The following is a 20,938-nucleotide window of genomic DNA, read 5'->3' as shown; positions in this document are numbered from 1 at the left end:
CAGAACAGGAGGGAAAGGGGAACCGCTTCCTCCAGCAGAGAGGGTACCCATAGCACACCCTCCCCTTATGTCAGGACTTCCTGGATTTGGTGCACTCCTCCTGGGGCAACCCAGCATCTGCACCTTCAGCCTCCAGAACAGCTGAGTCCCTGCTGCATACTGCAGGAGCCCAAGAAGCAGGCCTAGGCGCATTCCCCACCATCAGGGACACCGTCACGGTGCTGGTGCAAGGTTCCACCTTCACCAAGGGGGACAAGGACCCAACCTGCCCGTCAAAGCCTTGCAGAACAACGGACACAATGCTAAAGAATGCATACTCGTTGGCAGCACCGTCCGTGCAAGCAGCAAACGCCATGGCTATACTGGTACTCTACCAGAGCCAGTTAGCGGACAGGCTGCAGGACAGAGCCACGGAGGGAGACACAGGGGAGCTCCAGGCAGTGGCTAAGGCGATGACTTACCTAATAGGGGAGTTAGGTCAAGCATCAGGGAGGTCGCTGGAGGCGATGGTGGCCGCTCGATGGCATTTGTGGCTGACACAAGCCAAGGTCATAGAGACCGAGAAGGTGGCGCTGCTGGATGCCCCCATTACACCAGGGCAGACTTTTGGGGAGACCACTGATGTGAGCCTTGAGAGGTCCTACAAGGCCACGGAGGTCGCCTCAAAGTTCTCGTGCTTTCCGGCTTACAATCAGCGCCCAAGGTGGCATGCACAGCCTGCTGGGGTAAAAGGGTCTGAACACCGCCCTCCACTCCAGAGTAGACAATCAGGCAGAGATAGGGCCAGCGGCAGGGGATCACCACAGGCCAAGGGAAACCGATTCTCCGGCTGGAGACCGAGGCTGGGGCCTAAGAAAGACCCGCTCCCTCCCAAGTCCAAGGGAGACCGCCCCTGAGGGGCACCGGCTGCCACCAACCCCCCCCCCCCCCCCCCCCCCCCCCCCCCCCCCCCCCCCCCCGACTGACCAACCAACGTCAACGACCCATGGCAAGGGGACATGGATACGTTCTACCCTTCAAGGGTGTGCTCCTCACCACCATTGAACCAGCGAGGGTGATACTCCTTCAACAGAAGATCGCCAATCTTCAACAGAAGAACGCTGTATGCTTGGTAAGTCCAAGTGATGCCCTCAGCGGCTGTTACTCCAGGTACTTCCTGGTGCCCAAGAGGGACGGCAGTTTCAGACCAATTATGGACCTCAGGGTCCTCAACTTGTTCCTCAAACAGAGGAAGTTCAACATGTTGACAGCACAGCGTATCCTCCAGTCTGTCCAACCGGGTGACTGGTTCACATCGATCGACCTGCAAGATGCCTATTTTCACGTCCCAATCTGTCCCGCACACAGAACATATCTGCACTTCGCCTTTCAAGGCAACGCATAAGAATTCTGCGTGCTGCCATTTGGCCTCTTGCTGGCGCCCTGCACATTTTCAAAGTGCATGGGTGCAGCACTGGCTCCACTCAGGCTGTGGGGTATTCGGATCCTAAATGATGTGAGGATTGGTTGGTTTGAGCGCAGTCAAAAGCACACGCAGAGGCACACACAAAACAGGTCATTTTGCTGAGAATGCTGAATGCCACTTCAAGCCTGGGTGAATACATTCAAGGTGCACCTGGTCCGAGATTGATACCGGCTGGTGCGGGTGTCCAGACAATGCCGGAAGACACTGGAGTGGTGGCTCCGTCCCGGCAATTCACCACACAGCGCACAGACTCCTGTCCTGGACGCACAGAAACTTGCATTCCATCAGGGCAGTTCACCTCCCCGGTGTGGACAACAAGGCAGCAGACCTCCTGTCCAGAGGAGCTCCAGACAGCTCTGAGTGGAGGCTGCATCCTCAAGTGATGAAACAGATTTGGGAGAGGTTTCGACTGGCACGAGTTGACCTCTTTGCCACAGCCACTCATTGCCCCCTATGGTTCTCCATGGAGAGAGATGGGGGCCTCCTGGGAGTAGACGCGTTAGCTCACCCCTGGCCACAGGGGCTCTTGTATGTGTTCCCTCCGCTACCATTATTACCCCTGACACTAGAGAGGATAAGGGTGGAGAGAGCACATGTTCTGCTGGTTGCACCCAGATGGCCGAGATGCCCCTGGTTTGCTCTCCTCTCCGACATGTTGTCGGATCAGCCATGGCAGCTCCCGCTGCGCAAGGACCTCCTGAGCCAAGCGGAGGGGCTATTATGGCACCCGAAGACACATGTATGGCTTTCACTGGGAATGACTTGCGGGTAACATTAAGAACAAATCCATCCTTTTTGCCAAAGGTGGTATCCTCATTCCATATTAACCAATCAATGATTCTGGAAACTTTCAGACCTCCTCCGCACGAGCCAGAGGAGGACCGTAGACAACACATGCTATGCCCAGTTCAGGCTCTGCGTTGTTATTTGGATAGGACAGCGTCCTGGAGACAGTCCAACCAGCTGTTTGTCTGCTACGGGTCCTGCTCTAGAGGTCAGGCCCTATTGAAGCAACGTCTAGCGCACTGGGTGACAGATGTGATACGCTTGGCGTATGAATAGACTGAGTCACTACGGCCCATTCTACCAGGGGCCAGGCAACCTCGTGGGCTTCCTTCATGGCGCCTCCTTAGATGAGTTTTGCAATGCTGCTACATGGACAGGTAGTCAGACATTTGTGCGTTTTTACCTCCTTGATGTGACAAACCAAACGAGACCCTGTCTGGGCTCTAGAGTTTTGCAGACAACATGCCCTTAGGCGTCATGTGGGCTCTGTTGCTATTTCCGTGGGGCTGTACTCTCGGTAATCTGGAGCCACAAAAGCTTTCCCATTCGGTAATGGTTGTCATTCGAATTGAAAGGGAACGTTAGGTTATTACCATAACCCTGGTTCCCTGAAAAGAGAATGATAACCATTACACTTTGAGGTCGTGTCTCCAGCTGACCTGTTTTCGAAAGAAAATGGCGATGTGCTACTGTGAGGACATCTCTCTTCAGCAGGAGGTGGGCGGGACTTCCCCCTCACAGCAGGGCCATGATCGGGCAGCTTTTGTATATTTGCTCAGAGATTGACGGTCAGAGAGGCTCTTCCCATTCGGTAATGGTTGTCATTTTCTTTTCAGGGAATCAGGGTTATGGTAATAACCTAACGTTTTTTTTTTTTTTTTTTTTTTTTATAGTAAATTCCAATTAGTAAACAGTGGTCCCAGTTTTTAATTGAAATGCAGTATTCATCTGTTCCAGCATTACAATTGCTAATGGTGTGTCAGTATTAAAGAGAAGTTATTACGGTTTGTTAGTCAATGTTTACACATATGTGTCTAATTTGTTTATGCACGTACTCATCTTAAAACTGTTTAGTCTTTGCCTGTGTGCTGGAAGCCCAGCCCAGCACTGATGATTGTTGAGTTTTGCAAAGAAATATGTAAATAAGTGAGTTACCTCCATGTACATTGAACTGGGCAAGAATCCGAATAGCATTCTCCACAGCACCAGTAGTATTGTGTTGTTCACAATGGAGGGCAGAATTCATTTTCAGGTATTGTTTTTTGGGGATTAATCTCCTTAATTCTAAACAAACACATATGGACGAGAATTTGTGCCAACATTAAAAAATAAATAAATTAATAATAAATAAATTATGCGCGACGAGAGCCGTAGAATTATTTTATTTTCCGCATTTAAAAAAAAAAATATCAATATAATAAAGGTCAATCCAGATTTTCAACACTTCTATCTCCCCACAGAGAAACTAGAGCCTGCACTTTCTCAGCCCCCTAAGGTTGGCCTTGAACTGCGCCCCAGGCAGCTAGGCCAGCCCCACTTTAATTTCAATTTTACCTAAATGAGTTATACGGATGACGGACTATTGCTCTCAACAGGCGCAGGACTTGGAAGAAGTACTTCTGATGGCTTCCTGTTCCAGGTAGTCCGCAGCTTTTAGCAATTGTGGATTTGGTTTAGCCAATTTTAAGACTATTATTATTATTATTATTATTATATTATTATTATTATTATTATTATTATTATTATTAGTGCTTCTTACAATTCTATGATAACTCAAACCTGGCAGACCAGCTAGTAGATGATTGAACGCACCAACGGTATTGTCCCGCCCTTGTAGTGTGATTGACGCTGATGAGGAATATAGAGTGAAAAGATTATGCCAAAATAATAATTTAAAAAAATGCATAAATATATTTTTTCTATGTAATGTACTGTATTTCGATTTGTGTTTATTTCATTTTTTATGTACGTATGTTTTATTTTTTATTTTTTTGTTGCGTTTCTTTTTTATTATTTTTATTATTATTATTATTATTATTATTATTATTATTATTATTATTAATAATAATAATTTTGGCACAAATTATCCTCCATAAACACAAGGTTAAACTGTGATAACGGAGCCACAAAGTGCTGAAAACAAAATTCAAAATGATATCGTTGTAGACAGATAAGTATACAGTGCTAACTGAAACTGTCACTATATAAAGAAGCAGAAAGGTTATCCTGTACCAATGTATGTATGTACGTATCAATGCGCGTGCACGTCTACTGCTACAGCTCAGTTGAATTTATGCATGAGCCTAAGACTGTGTGATTTCCGTACCAAGATGAATTTGCAGTTATTGCAACGAGCAAACTTCATTTGGTACGTGTTTGATTAACATAACGTACAGCGCACTTAATCCAGGAATTGTCTGTGAGAACCAATAGCATTGAACTCTGGTACTGTACAGTGTAAGGAACAACCCAGAAAGGATGCAGTGTTAATGTACATTACACAGAGCTTAACAGAATCCAGTTTCGTTTTGACAAAGGATTACAGGTAAGAAAATACTGTTTTGAAATAGTAATGTTTGTGCCTTTCGGTGTTTATGGTCTTCTTTTAGCAAATGCTAATGTGTACACTTTATTTTACCAGAAGAATAAGTGACTTTGGGGTCATTCAGAACAGAAACAGAACTGAGATGGGGCATAGAATACTAGCCATTGTTTTTGCGCCACTTGATATTTAGTTTGTGTATTTGTATTATGTATTCTACTTCCTTAACCACAGAGGGAAACGTCGTTATATGATAAATAATATAAGAATATCCATGTAATATATCCATAAACTGTAATTTCGTAATAAAAAGGGCTTTGTGACAGTTATGGATCCCGATGTTAAACGAACATAGACTTATTGAGAATACATTACCAACATTCTAAACATATACGGTCATTGGCATTGGGTTTATAACAGGTTAATTTTTAAAATATTGATATAAACCCTAAAATGAATGCAGTCGGCGCTGCTTTATCTGGACGCCCCGGGAGAAGGAAGTGTATCCTGATAAACTGCTGTCAGAGTTAAACGAGGCAGCTGAGACGACCTTGGACATTTAAAAAAAAAAAAAAAGATTATTCTTAATGAAAATAAAAATAATGAAATCGCATCATATTATGATTAAAAGTTAAATGGAATACATCTCTGGAGACTTCTTCCCAATGGTATTTATCTCGTTTAATTGTGTATGTTTCAGAGCAAGACAGGTCGCACGTAGCACAGTGCAGTGTGTAAGTGATTAACACCGTGACTAGCGTAAATTGCGCAAACCACGTTGAACTCTTGAAGGAGGAGGAATCTCCTGTGGTTTGGCTGCTGTTGCAAAGAAATTGGCACGTCAACATCCGAGGTGCCTCGTCTTGTGATAGCTGTAATTTCATTCTTTATCATTTCATGTAGAAATAAATAATTTTGTATATATATATATATATACACAGCTGTGGAAAAAATTAAGAGGCCACTGCAAAATTATCAGTTTCTCTGGTTTTACTATACTATTTTACTAGGTATGTGTTTGGGTAAAATGAACATTTTTGTTTTATTCTATAAACTACTGACAACATTTCTCCCAAATTCCAAATAAAAATATTGTCATTTGGAGCATTTATTTGCAGAAAATGACAACAGGTCAAAATAACAAAAAAGATGCAGTGTTGTCAGACCTCAAATAATGCAAAGAAAATAAGTTCAGATTCATTTTTAAACAACACAATACTAATGTTTTAACTTAGGAAGAGTTCAGAAATCAATATTTGGTGGAATAACCCTGATTTTCAAGCACAGCTTTCATGTGTCTTGGCATGCACTCCACCTGTCTTTCACATTGATGTTTCGTGACTTTATGCCACTCCTGGCGCAAAAATTCAAGCAGCTCGGCTTTGTTTGATGGCTGGTGACCATCCATCTTCATCTTGATCACATTCCAGAGGTTTTCAGTGGGGTTCAGGTCTGGAGATTGGGCTGGCCATGACAGGGTCTTGATCTGGTGGTCCTTCATCCACACCTTAATTGACCTGGCTGTGTGGCATGGAGCATTGTCCTGCTGGAAAAACCAATCCTCAGAGTTGGGGAACATTGTCAGAGCAGAAGGAAGCAAATTTTCTTCCAGGACAACCTTGTACTTGGCTTGATTCATGCGCTCTTCACAAAGACAAATCTGTTTGATTCCAGCCTTGCTGAAGCACCCCCAGATGAGTCAAATTTTCAGCTTTGCCCAACATCTGGTCGTCTAATGGTTAGACGGAGACCTGGAGAGGCCTACAAGCCACAGTGTCTCTCACCCACTGTGAAATATGGTGGAGGATCGGTGATGATCTGGGGGTGCTTCAGCAAGGCTGGAATCGGGCAGCTTTGGCATGAATCAAGCCAAGTACAAGGTTGTCATGGAAGAAAACTTGCTTCCTTCTGCTCTGACAATGTTCCCCAACTTTGAGGATTGGTTTGTCCAGCAGGACAATGCTCCATGCCACACAACCAGGTCAATTAAGGTGTGGATGGAGGACCACCAGATCAAGACCCTGTCATGGCCAGCCCAATCTCCAGACCTGAACCCCACTGAAAACCTCTGGAATGTGATCAAGAGGAAGATGGATGGTCGCAAGCCATCAAACAAAGCTGAGCTGCTTGAATTTTTGCGCCAGGAGTGGCATAAAGTCACCCAACATCAATGTGAAAGACTGGTGGAGAGCATGCCAAGACGCATGAAAGCTGTGCTTGAAAATCAGGGTTATTCCACCAAATATTGATTTCTGAACTCTTCCTAAGTTAAAACATTAGTATTGTGTTGTTTAAAAATGAATCTGAACTTACTTTCTTTGCATTATTCGAGGTCTGACAACACTGCATCTTTTTTGTTATTTTGACCAGTTGTCATTTTCTGCAAATAAGTGCTCTAAATGACAATATTTTAATTTGGAATTTGGGAGAAATGTTGTCAGTAGTTTATAGAATAAAACAAAAATGTTCATTTTACCCAAACACATACCTATAAATAGTAAAACCAGAGAAACTGATAATTTTGCAGTGGTCTCTTAATTTTTTCCAGAGCTGTGTGTGTGTGTGTGTGTGTGTATATATATATAATATATATATATATATATATATATATATATATATATATATATATATATATATATGAGATATATATAATACTGACTCGTAATTATTTGTGTATTTAAGTATAAAATCTTTATTGTTAGTAATACCCATTAGGCGGTGTAGACTGTATGCAATAAAAGTTGTTTCAACATTGGCTTGGAAGATGTGTGCTTCCTTTTCTTAGGAATAGAATTGTATAGAATAAAATAATAATAATAATATAAATAATAATAATAATAATAATAATAATAATAAATAAAATAAAAATAAATAAAAAAATAAAAAAATAAATAAAAAAAAATAAAAAAAATAAATAAAAAATATATATACATATACATAAAAAATAAGAAATAAATAAAATAAACACAAATCGAAATACAGTACATTACATAGAAAAAATATATATATGCATTTTTTTTTCATTATTATTTTGGCATAATATTTTCACTCTATTCCTCATTAGCGTCAATCACACTACAAGGGCGGGACAATACCGTTGGTGCGTTCGATTATCTACTAGCTGGTCTGCCAGGTTTGAGTTATCATAATTGTAATAATAATAATAATAAATAATAATAATAATAATAATAATAATAATAATAATAATAATAATAATAATAATAATAAATTGTTACTGAATATTTGGTAAACCAAAACCAAATCCACAACTTCTAAGAGAAGCTGCAGACTGCCTGGAACAGGAAGCCATTAAAAGTACTTCTTCCAAGTCCTGCTCCTGTTGAGAGCAATAGTCCGTCATCCGTATAACTCATTTAGGTCAAATTGAAATTAAAGTGGGGCTGGCCTAGCTGCCTGGGGTGCAGTTCAAGGTCAACCTTAGGGGGCTGAGAAAGTGCAGGCTCTAGTATCTCTGTGGGGAGATAGAAGTGTTGAAAATCTGGATTGACCTTTATTATATTAATATTTTTTTTTAAAAAATGCAGAAAATAAAATAATTCTAAAGTTATTTACAAAAATATTGTAACAAAACACAGCTGTACCATACATGCAGCTACGGCTCTCGTCGCGCTGAATTTATTTATTTATTTATTTACATTTATTTATTTATTTATTTCAGTTTTTTAGAGCTGAGTCTAAAAAAATAATTGAACATATCAAATTGGGAGAAAATAATAAAAATAATTGTCAACGACTAAATAAAAAAAAAAGGAAAAGGAAAAAAAAAACGTAACAAAGTTGCACAAGTTAAAAAATGTACAAGACCGAATGTATTGCATATGATTAATATTTGCATACTATTTTCTTAATGGGGGAAAAATATGATGAATTCAATTAAAATTGTTTGTAAAATACTGGAAAATATAAATTAAATTAAAACATATGTAAAAGACCGAAAACAGCATAACGTACCAGATTTGAATGGCGCGTCACTGCTTTCTTAGGGGAAGTTGTTTAGGCATGTGTGAGCAAGTGCTGTGTGCTGCACACCACTTTTTACAGCGTACCTGAAAATAAATACTACACTGGTATAGCTGAAGGTAACTGCATGCCCATGGCCATTGGCACGTTTGAGTTGGCATTGCAGCAGAGTTACCTCACACTCTGGCTTTTAAGAATGTGTTTGTGTTTGTATGTATTTAGCTAAATCTGGACTTTCTGTGGTTAAATCTAAGAGGAAATACGCGATTTACATTAAATCCGGGAAAAACCACCTGTTAAAACATTAGGGCTTTTCTTTTTACCCTCGTTCCATACGTGGAAGCTGCCATTTCACCTCTGTTCACTGCAGTTTTACTGACACTCCCCACTTCAAACATCATTTCTCTGGTTCTACAAGTCCTAGAGTAACCGTCAATGGCTCATTTGAAAGGTAAGAACTTGGACTAATTAGCTGTCATTTATGTATTTATTAAAATGTTTTACAGAACTGTCATAGTCACGCCCCCTTTACTGATTCTCCCCCCACTTTGTGCAACAGTATTTAATAGAGTTTGACATACAATGTTGTTCCGGTCTTGAAGGGAAAAAAATATTTGACATTTTAGGGTTCCCTGTTGTTGATCTACATTAAGTTTATTCCCCTTCTCTTAATTCATGATTCAAAATTCCGTTCATTATTTGCATTGACTACACATTGTATTATTAACAACATGTTTGTAGTTACTGTATTCAGATTTGACTTGCTTTTTTTAAATATCCATCTTATGTAAGATTTTTAGTTCACTTGATATTTATTTTATTTTATTTATTTTATTTTCTCAGATTGTAAAATGGCACCTGGCTTCAACAATAAAGAGAAAAAGGATGGGGCGAGCTCTAAGTAAGTCTTACTTTTAATAAGATACTTTCATTTTGCTGCAGTTATTGTAATCTCGGTTATTACTTAGTTGTTGTAATAAACACTGTACTAGGGTATATGCTTATGTTAATCTTAATAAAAGTTGCTATTGTTAATGAAGCATTTAATTTTTGGTAATATATCTGCAGTATGAGAGTATGATAAAAATCTAATTTCCAACTTCAGAAAACCAGGTAAACTATCAGCCTGTAGCGTTTGCATACCCATTGACTGGTTTGCAGTGCATACATTAATTTTGATATTTAATGAGCATACAGGCCACACTGTAAAATTTATGTATGGGCCATTGTGACAGGGTTCTCATGTCACATGTGTGTATAACCGCTGCTTAGGCAATACAGAGAGACATGGGGCGTAGAGTTGGAACGCCGCTCAGGCTCACAGAATTTAATACAAAAGACACTAAATAAACAAAGGGGTCATGTGATGTTACCAGTGAAGGTAACACAGAGGCCACATGCAGCAAGCTGTACAAAAGGCAAAATAAAACACAGTACAAAAACTACAAATAAAAGGTGTCACAGAGAGCTAGCCTTATAAACGAGGCGTCCAGCTCCAGGAACCGGCTATACTACGTAAGCCTCTCTATGCATGACCTGGGATCACTATCCCCTAAACTAACCTACTGATGAGCCAGAAGTCACACGACGACTCCTGCTGCTTCTTATTGCCTTGGCTGGGCATTGCCTTCACACACACCACTTGCAGTTTCAGGGTAGGTGTTGTTCCTTCAGAGCGGACTCTCTCCTGAATATGCGCAGCTCTCCACTGTACCATGGTGTTGCAATCGCCCCGAGCCATCTCCACTGGATGTTTTTAAACTGACAGACACTCGGTCAAGACCCACCCACCTGCTGATTAAGGACCGGCACAGCCAATCATCTACTGCCCCGCCTCTCAACCAAACCCAGCAGGCAGCAGTCTTAAACGAGCCCTCCTCTGTAAACAATCAATTAATCAAACAAATGAACTCCAAAATGCACACACAATAAACCCATTTCCACATACAAATTACACCAATCCAACCTGTGCAGGGCAATCACCCTGCCACAGCCATATATACACAACTCAAGCTCACTCTGCAACAGTTCTTGTTATGTTACTGTGACAAGGTAGCCATGTGGTGACATCAGGCCAGAAGCAGGAACCAAAAACAAACAAAGTAACTGCGGTGCAAAATGCGTGGCATGTGCCATTTTTATTTTTAAATACAAAAATAATTAAAATATTTTAACAAAAAAAAACACTGCTCACAGAACGAAATTAAAGTTTTAAACGTAATTCATAACAAACACAATATAATAAACTGCACAGAGGCGGAGGGGTACCCCGTTCTAAAATAAACAAACACATGTACAGGGCTCCTCACCCTTCTATATATCCCCCCCATTGTGCAAAGCACACATGGCTCTAACGGCCACTTCCCTCCTCAGTCTCAAAGTCCCGGAAGAGGGAAAGCATGGTGTTCATGGTGGCGGCCATGGTGGGAGTTCCTTTACCCCCTACGTCTTCATGGCTGGCAGCTACCTGTTCCGGGGCTTCAGCCACACAATCTCCTACAGCGAAACTGCTGCAGGGGGAGCTGGTCTTCTGATCTTCCCCCCTTCTTCATGGCTGGTAGCTCCCCTCTGTAGGGCTACAGCCACAGTATTTTCTGCTGCCATGCAGGACCTGCAGTGACCCCAGGCGAAGCGGAGCGCACAGCAACCCCAGGCCAAGCAGAGCCCGCAGCGACCCCAGGTGACGCGAAGCCGGCAATGATCCCAGGCAACGCGGAGCCGGCAGCGACCCCAGGTGACGCGGAGCCGGCAATGATCCCAGGCAACACGGAGCCGGCAGCGACCCCAGGTGAAGCGGAGCCGGCAGCGACCCCAGGCGAAGCAGAGCCAGCAGCGACCCCAGGCGAAGCAGGAACGTCAGTGACCCCAAACGAAGCGGGACGGTCAGCGACCACAAGCAAAGAGGGACCGTCAACAGTCCTAGGAGATACAAAAGGTATAGCAGGAAGCCTCGGGCGATGTGGAACAGCAGGCAATCCCAGGCGATGCGGAGCAGCAGGCAACCCCAGGCGATCAAGACGCGGCATCCCTGAGCGGAGCAGACGTGGCATCCCTGAGCGGAGCGGGCGTGGCATCCCTGAGCGGAGCGGGCGCGGCATCCCTGAGCGGAGCGGGCGCTGCATCCCTGAGCGGAGCTGGCGCGGCATCCCTGAGCGGAGCGGGCGTGCATCCCTGAGCGGAGCGGGCGTGGCATCCCTGAGCGGAGCGGGCGTGGCATCCCTGAGCAGAGCAGGCATGGCATCCCTGAGTGGAGCTGGCGCGGCATCCCTGAGCGGAGCGGGCGGGACATCCCTGAGCAGAGCGGGCATGGCATCCCTGAGTGGAGCTGGCGCGGCATCCCTGAGCGGAGCGGGCGGGGCATCCCTGAGCGGAGCAGGCGTGGCATCCCTGAGTGGAGCGGGCGCGGCATCCCTGAGCGGAGCGGGCGGGGCATCCCTGAGCGGAGCAGGCGTGGCATCCCTGAGTGGAACGGGCGCGGCATCCCTGGGCAGTGCAATGCAGGCATCCTTGGGCGGCGACGCACCAGCGTCTCCGGACGTGGCAGAGCTGACGACCCCCTGTATACCTTGATGTGTTAATCTGTATATTTGATACTAACTCAAAATAGCACTGTTGTGTTAAAGAACATATGGAGACTTCAATCACATTTATTGTACAGTTCCTTGTTACACAGCTTTAGCAGTAGGCTTTAATTGGTGACTAACATCCAATATGAGAGGTTCTGGGACCTTGTGGGAACCAAAAATGGTTCCAGAAAGTGGCAATAACTTTTTTATTTTAAGGTATATGGTGGGTTGCCCCAACCCTGTGTGTATTTTATGTTTAGATGTATGTGTGTAGTGGTGCACAGAGTGTGGGTTATGTAGCAAAGGTGATGTAAAATGTATATTTGTATTTAGGCACTGGGATTGCACACTGGGATTGCATAATTACTTTGCATGCAGATTTGTATGGGGACATGGGGAGTGCACAATGCAGACTGTGACTGCTCAAACTAAATGATTTAACAAGCAATCGAGCCAGGCACAGCTGCATAAAAGAGGAACACATCTTTCACAGGCAAAAGAATGGGAGAGAGGAGAGTAAGATCTAAAACTAACACAATTGCTAGTCATGCTGACATAGCTCAGCATGATACTTGTGTGTTTAGTGTTCGTCGTGTTTTGTTTCTGTTTTGGCCATTGTGCCGCTTGTTTTAAGTGTTTTGTCTTTTGTAAACCTTTTGTTTTGTTTATTTATTATTAAACTGCAAACCAGCGCATTCACTCACAAAACTGTTGTCTGTATACTTCCTGGCCCACAAAGCCATCTTTGTTATAAGGTATTACCTCCATTAAAAGTAGTCGCTTTTTTGTTATGTACCGGGGAACAAAGGAATCTGTTTAATTGATCGCCATTTCAAGCTGTTGATACAGTCACAACAAAAAAGCATTTGGACTTACTGAGAAATCCCCTGAGAAACAGGGACCTGTTTCAGAAAGTGCTTCTAAAGTTAGAAGCTGGAAGGCTGATAAATTAAGATTTAGCAGAAGTCTAGAAGCTCATCTATCTGGTTTCGCAAAGGCTCTGCTATTGTTCTGCCAACTAGTATGAGTCTAGGAGATGCAAATGATAATTGCAATGGTAACTATACTTTTGTCAACTCTCCCATTTGAGGTAAAGGTAGACTGTAGAATACCTCTTAACAGTAGAGGAACATGTAACAGCACTTTTAAAATGTATTTTATTTATTTATTTGTGAGACTCTTTAGGAGCATCATTCTAAATATTTAGCAGGTCATTCTAAAGTTACTGATACCTTGTGAAAAAGATAGAAGGATGCTAACTAGTTAGAAGCTGTTAAAAGCTTAGAAGGTACATAAAGCAACACATGATTTGTTAACCAGAATTGAAAAACAAAATGTATATAGCAGACAGTCTAAGGCCAAAGGTTTGCAAGCAAGATAAGATGTGAAATGGAGTCCGTGACTGCTCACTGCCTGCTGTAGTATTGCTTTTGCACTGTTCTTATTAAGATAAGCACTTTTAGGTTCACATTCAGATGTTTACCGTTGAATGTACAGTATTAGCTTACCCAATGTTCAGTTTTGTGTTTTGTTATTTGAATTACTTTAATTTAGAATTATTATAATTCCTGGAAATAAAATAGTAGTGCCAATTAGTAAAATAAATGTTTCAGAACCTCTACCTCAAACTGTGTAATCTTGGTGGCAAATCCTAGCTGCTATTTCCTTTATTCTCCCAGTCCCAATACTCTCTGTGCTGTTACTTGGTATCTTATATTGTTTACTATAATATCAGATTTCAGTTTTATACAGATGGTGGAATTAGTTACAGGACACATTATGTTGTGTTTTAAACGAATGTGGCCTCATTGGTGGTCAGGCAATGCTTTCCCTTTTTGTAATACACCAGCTTAGTATACTATCCGTGCGTTTGTGTCAGTTTCACAGGACTGTCAACATTTTCAGTCTCATTGAGTCCACAGACGGTTCTGGTTGCGGCAAAACCATTACAGCAGCAGTGGTATCTGAACCGGGTGTTTTGGCAACATGATAAATCGGGTTCCCTCCAGGTGTCGCTGTTATTCTTCTGTACCACCATCTGAGGTACTTTTAGCACAATCTCCTCCAACAGAGGCAATGAACGCACCTGTGCCATATGGTAATAGATGCTGTTATTCTCTGTTAGTTGACACCGTTCCACCTGTTCACCGCTATTAATATTTTCATTCCACCACCTTAACATTTGCAAGTGCAGTATATCTAAGACTTTTGTACAGCAGTGTGTGTGTGTGTAGGTTATCATGCAGGTTAAGAGACAATTACAATAACCTTTCTTTTTATACAGGGAAACTTCCATCCACCTGTCAAATCCCCACTTGAACTCAATGAAAGAAGATATATTGTACCATTTTGACCTTGGAACCAGCAGCCATGATTTACCAGCAATGTTTGGGGATGTCAAAGTAAGAAACCTGTCTTTTGTGTTGATTATACAAAATCAATGTTTATGGCCTTTGTTTTACAACTAAGCAGTGTGAGTCCCATGTACTGTTTGTCTGATCTTGTCTTTTCATTAGTTTGTGTGTGTTGGAGGGAGCCCCTGGAGAATGAAAGCTTTTATCCAGTACATTGCTGGAGAGCTGGGACTGGGAGACCCCAATGCAGATTATCCTAACATCTGTGCAGGAACTGACCGCTACAGCATGTACAAAGTAGGGCCGGTGTTATCAGTCAGTGTAAGTATCATACTTGTATCACACACAACAGTGACTGGACAGATTGGACTGCATGTGTTTTGACAACATAAACAAACCGGGATGTAGCACCCATACTCAGTTTGGTTTCTGTGTACCATCTTGTGACCATGTCTTTGAAAATCAAGCTCCATGTATTTGCCTGGATTATAACAGTTTCTCCTTTACTCAATTGCTTACTGAGTTTCTAGCTTCTCGACATATAAGAAAACACAAACCAAGAAGTTCTTCACATATTGTGTATATATATATATATATATATATATATATATATATATATATATATATATATATATATATATATATATATATATATATATATATATATATATAGAGAGAGAGAGAGAGAGAGAGAGAGAGAGAGAGAGAGAGAGAGAGAGAATGAGAGAGAATAATAGATGGGCTTCTGTGAGTTACAGGAAAATAATTCCATCAAGGGTTTCTGTAACTTCATAAATTACAAGAATGAAGGTACATGGATACCCTTGTTGTGTTAATATTAAAGAAGATGAGGTTCAGCAGTACAGTTGTTTCGTTTTTTTCAAACGCAGTGTTTCAGCGCTGTACCACATGTTCTATATTGTTATCCGTTAGTGCTTCAGCTTTACTTGGATGATCTCCTTTCCTTGTTTTAATTTCTCATTCTTCTCCATTTTCTGAGATACGAATGTACCAGCGTTACATAATTTTTTTAACGTATTAACATTTTGTTGATCATTAATGAACATTTCTGTTCTTTGGATGTTGTCGAGTGATTGAAAACAAGACATTTTATGTTTGACTCGAAAGTGATGGTCTCGAGGAGTCAAATGAGTCAAAGTTCAAGAATATTTTCCTCTAGAGTAATTATGACTTTTTGGCATCACTGCTGTGGTATTATGCCTTTTTTTTTTTTTTTTTTTTTCGAATGGCTCAGGATGCAAATATAGCCTTCATCCATGTATTACATGATATATATATATATATATATATAATTAAAAAAAAGTCATTTTCAAAACTCCTCCATATTGCCTCCCGGAGAAGATTCTAAGAAGTCATATGATATATAAACTATATATTTTAAAGTGTGTGTGTGTATATATGCTTTAAAATATATAGTTTTACAAAAATGTACCATTTTGGAGTTACTCACTGGACTTTGCTCTTTCTTCTTCCTTGAAATCTGCACAAGTGTCATATCTCCAAGGCAGACAGTTCAACTTTATAGATTGTATTGCTGTATGGCTACTTATGCAACCCTTGTTTTCCTAAGTATATTTTTCCCACAGTGCACATACAGTTACAAGTAATAGAAAATGCATTAGATTATTTTTTTTTTTTTTGCCATTGTACCGTAGTGTGTTGAAAACGATTCTCTTGCAGAACCAATTTTGTCATTAATGTTCTGAAAAAGGCCTATTTCTTCTCTGTATGTCATATTGAAGCTGTATTCTTATCACAGCTTCCACTCAGACATCAAACACTGAGCTGCAGTAGCTAATACCTAGTTTGTTCTAGTTTAGCTTTTACGTTTATTTCAATTCCATTTTCTTTCTTATTTCTGAATGGTCAACTCATTCTTGACCCTACTGGAAAGAAGGTCTTTTTTATCTTGGTATAATATTATAAGTAAAAAACCAAAAAGCCTTACAAGGACGATTATGTGTGTATTTACTGTTAAAATGTTTTTATTTCAGCATGGTATGGGCATCCCTTCAATTGCAATAATGTTACACGAGCTCATTAAACTACTGTATCATGCTAAGTGTACTAACGTCACAGTCTTACGCATTGGGACATCAGGTGGAATAGGTAGGTAGTTTTACACTTTTTTTCTTACCAATGTGTTTTTAATGACATAAATTAATTTCATTAATATCCAAAATCAAGTATATTGTTTGATTTTGACTAGACACTTCAGAAATGGACAGGACTGTTTGTAGTGGATTTTTTATTTTTAAGTTTTTTTTAAGTTTTTTTGACGTTTTAAAATTGTAGGGGGGAGTCACATACTGTTAGGCTTCCAATATCACAAGGATTACTTTCCTACAGTTTCTACTTCATACATGTTTTAATGTTAGAAGAAAAAAATTAAAAACATCAGGTTTTAAAATGAGAGGAAGTGCTGGTAGACTTTGTTGCTAAACTGTTTTGCATTCAGAACAGTGGAAGATTGAGGAAATAGGAAGTCATTTTGTACCCACCCTTTCTGAAAACTGAAAACTAACTCCACTGAACACAAGACAACAGTAGCTGGTCCAGGTTTTAGATATCCCATTGTATAATTCTTTTTTAGTAATTTGTTCTCATAAAGTAAGATACTGAAACGATTTGAAGGCTACGTTGTCTTTTTGCAGAGTTGCTGAAAGAGTAAAAAAAAATTAAAATTGCAAAATAGCATTGCTGTTCTGCTTTCTTCAGGGTAATCCTTATCCTTAATCCTTATAGACAAGTTAGAATAAAGGCCAATATAAATTCAGTGATATAAAGAGGCCGGGGTATACATAGATGCTACATCTATATATTGCTGATAAGGCTGCCTGCAGTCAACAAAGTGGTGCCATTTAAACGATGGGTGGGGCCTTTTCAAGAAATAAAAATGCTGGTATATTAAATTGATATATATAAAAAAATACTTTTCAATTAGTCTTTACATATTATTTCACATTTACAGTATTATTAGGCAGTACATAATACACATTTGTATTACGATAGAAAAATTAATTTGATACAAAAGTAAAAGTTACTAGTTACAAAGTAAAAGTTACTGAAATGTCACTTTCATCAAACATTCTACAAATCTATAGGTAACTTATTTTGGTAATGTAACTGCTTTAGATTTACTGTATGTGCTTACTTAAATATTATTAGCCAACATGGACTTACTGAACTGATCAGTCATATCGGAGATTGATTATATTATCGCCATTTGAAACAACTCTTAATTGACCTTCACCTGCCTGTCTCCCTTTCCGAATAGAGCAGCAAAAATAATTATTTGATCATGAATTTTTGGAACCTTTTTTCTATAACTAGTTTTGTTTTTTGTTTTGCTTTGTTTTTAGGACTTGAGCCAGGTACAGTGGTCATCACAAAGCAATCTGTGGATGCCCTGTTTATGCCACAGTTTGAGCAGGTAATTCTGGGAAAGACTGTAATCCGCAGTACAGACTTGGATGAAGAACTCGTACAACAGCTGTTGCAGTGCAGCCAGGAAATAGATGAGTTCAAAACGGTCATTGGAAACACCATGTGTACCACAGATTTCTATGAAGGTAATTTCATTAGGTTTTTTCAATTTGTTTCGTCATTCTCTATGATAAGTCCAGTATTTTTGCTTTGAACGTAGATAAAGCCATACATAAAACATTTATAAATATACATTTATGCCTGCACAACCAGAAGATCCATACTTTACTAAGTATGTTGTTAGACCTTCTGATGAGTGCTGTCGCATTGATTCCACTAGCTGAATTCTGGGTGAATCTCATCTGACCTCATCTGCAACATAGCCTACTGCTGATCAGAGTTTCCTGTCTTTGCCTTGGCAACCTGAGATTTTAAGGACTGCCAGAAGTTCTGTATCTGATTAGCATTTTTGTTTGGAGAGGCAGGGTCATTACTGTCAGTTTCCTTTCTGTGGCTTTCCTCACCAAATAACAGTGTTGTCATCACGATGAAACAGATATCTAGAACCAAGTTTTACTTGATAGTACTTATTGATAAATGCACAATGAATTTGGCATATGCTGGCTGTATCATAGACAAAATTCAATATCTGTAATGTTATAAAAAGTATGTAATGTAGTGTTCTGATTGGTAAAACGTATTACATTTTTCGTATTTTTTCAGACATCTTTATATACTGACATGGAGGCCTCTGAGTCAGAGCATGGTGCAGTACTGTTTTGATGCCATGGTTTTGTGTAATACTTAACTGTTTCAAATCTGGCACAGGTCAGGCTCGTCTGGATGGTGCTTTCTGCTCATACACTGAAAAGGAAAAGCTTAGTTACCTGAAGGACGCCTATGAAGCAGGCGTCAGGAATATTGAGATGGAGTCTTCTGTGTTTGCAGCAATGTGCAAACTAAGTGGTATTCGAGGTACTGCTCTATATAACTTAGTAAGCAAGTGTAAACAGTTGAAGATTATGTTGGTAGTTATTTATCTAAACAGAAAAAGCAAACTGAGGAATTTGACTAACACATTTTTTCCTGCCCACTGAAATACAGTTTCCTTAAGTTTCATGCTTCTCATAAAATGCTAGAAACAAAATTGAAAACAGCCCCTTTTGATAATCTGCAAGAATGTAAATGTATTAAATAAGAACAACACGTTTAGTTTATCAGCATTTTGCAGGTGCAATGACACAAAATTAATTAAATATATTTTTATATATCAAACTACAAATAAAACATAGAACAGTACTTGAACCTCTCCTTCCTGAAACTGCATTGCTTCCTGCAGGTTTGATATTGCTACACTTGTTTTATTCATCTTATGTTTTATACTATTATTACATTTCTGTTGTAGTTTAATATTGTTATTATGAGTTGTAATTAAACTTGTTTTTTGATTTGCAGTTTAACATCTTTATTCTCATTGTTTTCTTTTATTTTTCTCAGCTGCTGTAGTGTGTGTGACCCTGCTAAACCGTCTTGAAGGGGACCAGATTTCCAGCTCTCACGATGTGCTTGTCAATTACCAGCAACGCCCACAGAAGCTAGTGGGGTACTTTATTAAGAAACAACTTCAAGTCTAGTGCTCAGCTAATGATAGTGTTGCAGTCTGAATTTCACTTAGCGTTAGCTTAAATATTCTTCATATATTTTGTTTGATAATAATTGTGTTTTTGGTGTATACTATGTATTATTACTAATGTTATTGTTAGAAGAAGAGGCCGTTTTATTTTAACAACCATACACAAAAGACACAGGACACTTTAGTAGCTTTTAAATATAAGAGCGAACTATACGTACCACGCCGTTCAAGTTTGTTCATAAAAATCCAGGTTACATGCAAAGCCAAACTTTGAAAGTTCAATATATAGTGACGACATGCTATCTTATGTGAAAATATGCAAAAGGTAATGTAGACTGTATATTAATATATAATTTAATTCATTATAATTATGGGATGTACCATATATATATATATATATATATATATATATATATATATATATATATATATATATATATATATATATATATATATGATTTAAAAAAAAACTGTAGTGTACAAAATTGAAGGCATATGAAAGAAAAGGTCTCTGAATGTAACTTCACACAACAGCATCTTCTTCAGATGAATCATATGAATAAATAAATAAACAACCTGGCTGCATGAAACAAGTGAACGGAATAATCGTCTGCCATTCAGGAGACCTGATGGGTGTAAAAGGTGTCTATTCATACAATATTACAGAAATGAACGGGTCTAGCTAACTCAGATCTTTCTGCACTAGTTTGTTTACTTAAGTTAAACCATTAAAAAAAACAAAAAAAAAAACGCTTGGCTTTGCAGAATGTATTAAACAGTGATAACATTAAAATTCAACTTCCATTAACTTTCATTTTGGAGCAGTTTCGATTTCTTAAATCAGTGAAAATGCAACCTTCGATGATATCATTTTGCAATGAACTCTTGTTTTTCCATTAGACAGGATCTAACAGTTTAGAGCAGGGTTCCCTACTTTCAAACCAGTAGCAGATCTTCTCCTAGTCACTAGGGGGCACCCTAATCACATTTTCTTTAGATCAGAGGAAGAAAAGAAGAGTGCTACTTTCTGCATCTCTGGAACTTGTAACTATGGCTTTTCGTATTGCTTGCTGTCAGAACAGTTTATTAAACTTAAACCTTGTTTCTATTTGAGGAAATATTTTGGGTCAATCCACAAAATTACACTGACTTATTTGAGGCAAT

The 20,938-nt window shown here is 39.8% G+C and overlaps 1 protein-coding gene across 2 annotated transcripts; it reads left to right on the top strand.

Moving 5' to 3' along the window:
* Positions 1-4,535: 4,535 nt before the first annotated feature.
* LOC121313197 (uridine phosphorylase 1-like) lies at positions 4,536-19,968 on the top strand. Of its 2 annotated transcripts, none has more exons than XM_041245502.1 (8): positions 4,536-4,796; positions 9,618-9,675; positions 14,625-14,742; positions 14,857-15,015; positions 16,710-16,824; positions 18,078-18,287; positions 18,970-19,116; positions 19,639-19,968. In XM_041245502.1, the coding sequence occupies exons 2-8, from the start codon at positions 9,626-9,628 to the stop codon at positions 19,773-19,775; spliced, it is 936 nt and encodes a 311-aa protein (XP_041101436.1). In that variant the 5' UTR covers positions 4,536-4,796; positions 9,618-9,625; the 3' UTR covers positions 19,776-19,968. The 2 variants fall into 2 exon arrangements, with proteins under 2 accessions (XP_041101436.1, XP_041101435.1); XM_041245501.1 differs by lacking the exon at positions 4,536-4,796 and adding an exon at positions 9,185-9,225.
* Positions 19,969-20,938: the final 970 nt, after the last annotated feature.

This window comes from Polyodon spathula, chromosome 3 (genome assembly GCF_017654505.1).
Source record: "Polyodon spathula isolate WHYD16114869_AA chromosome 3, ASM1765450v1, whole genome shotgun sequence".
NCBI classification, from domain to species: Eukaryota; Metazoa; Chordata; class Actinopteri; order Acipenseriformes; family Polyodontidae; genus Polyodon; species Polyodon spathula.
Note: the sequence above shows the minus strand (reverse complement) of the source record. Positions and strands in the feature narration are given on the sequence as shown.

Excerpts from the sequence above, each read along its gene's own strand:
- LOC121313197 (XM_041245501.1), top strand. Across the intron at positions 14,743-14,856 it reads CAATGTTTGGGGATGTCAAA|TTTGTGTGTGTTGGAGGGAG; the intron begins GTAAGAAACCTG and ends TCTTTTCATTAG. Across the intron at positions 19,117-19,638 it reads CAAACTAAGTGGTATTCGAG|CTGCTGTAGTGTGTGTGACC; the intron begins GTACTGCTCTAT and ends TATTTTTCTCAG.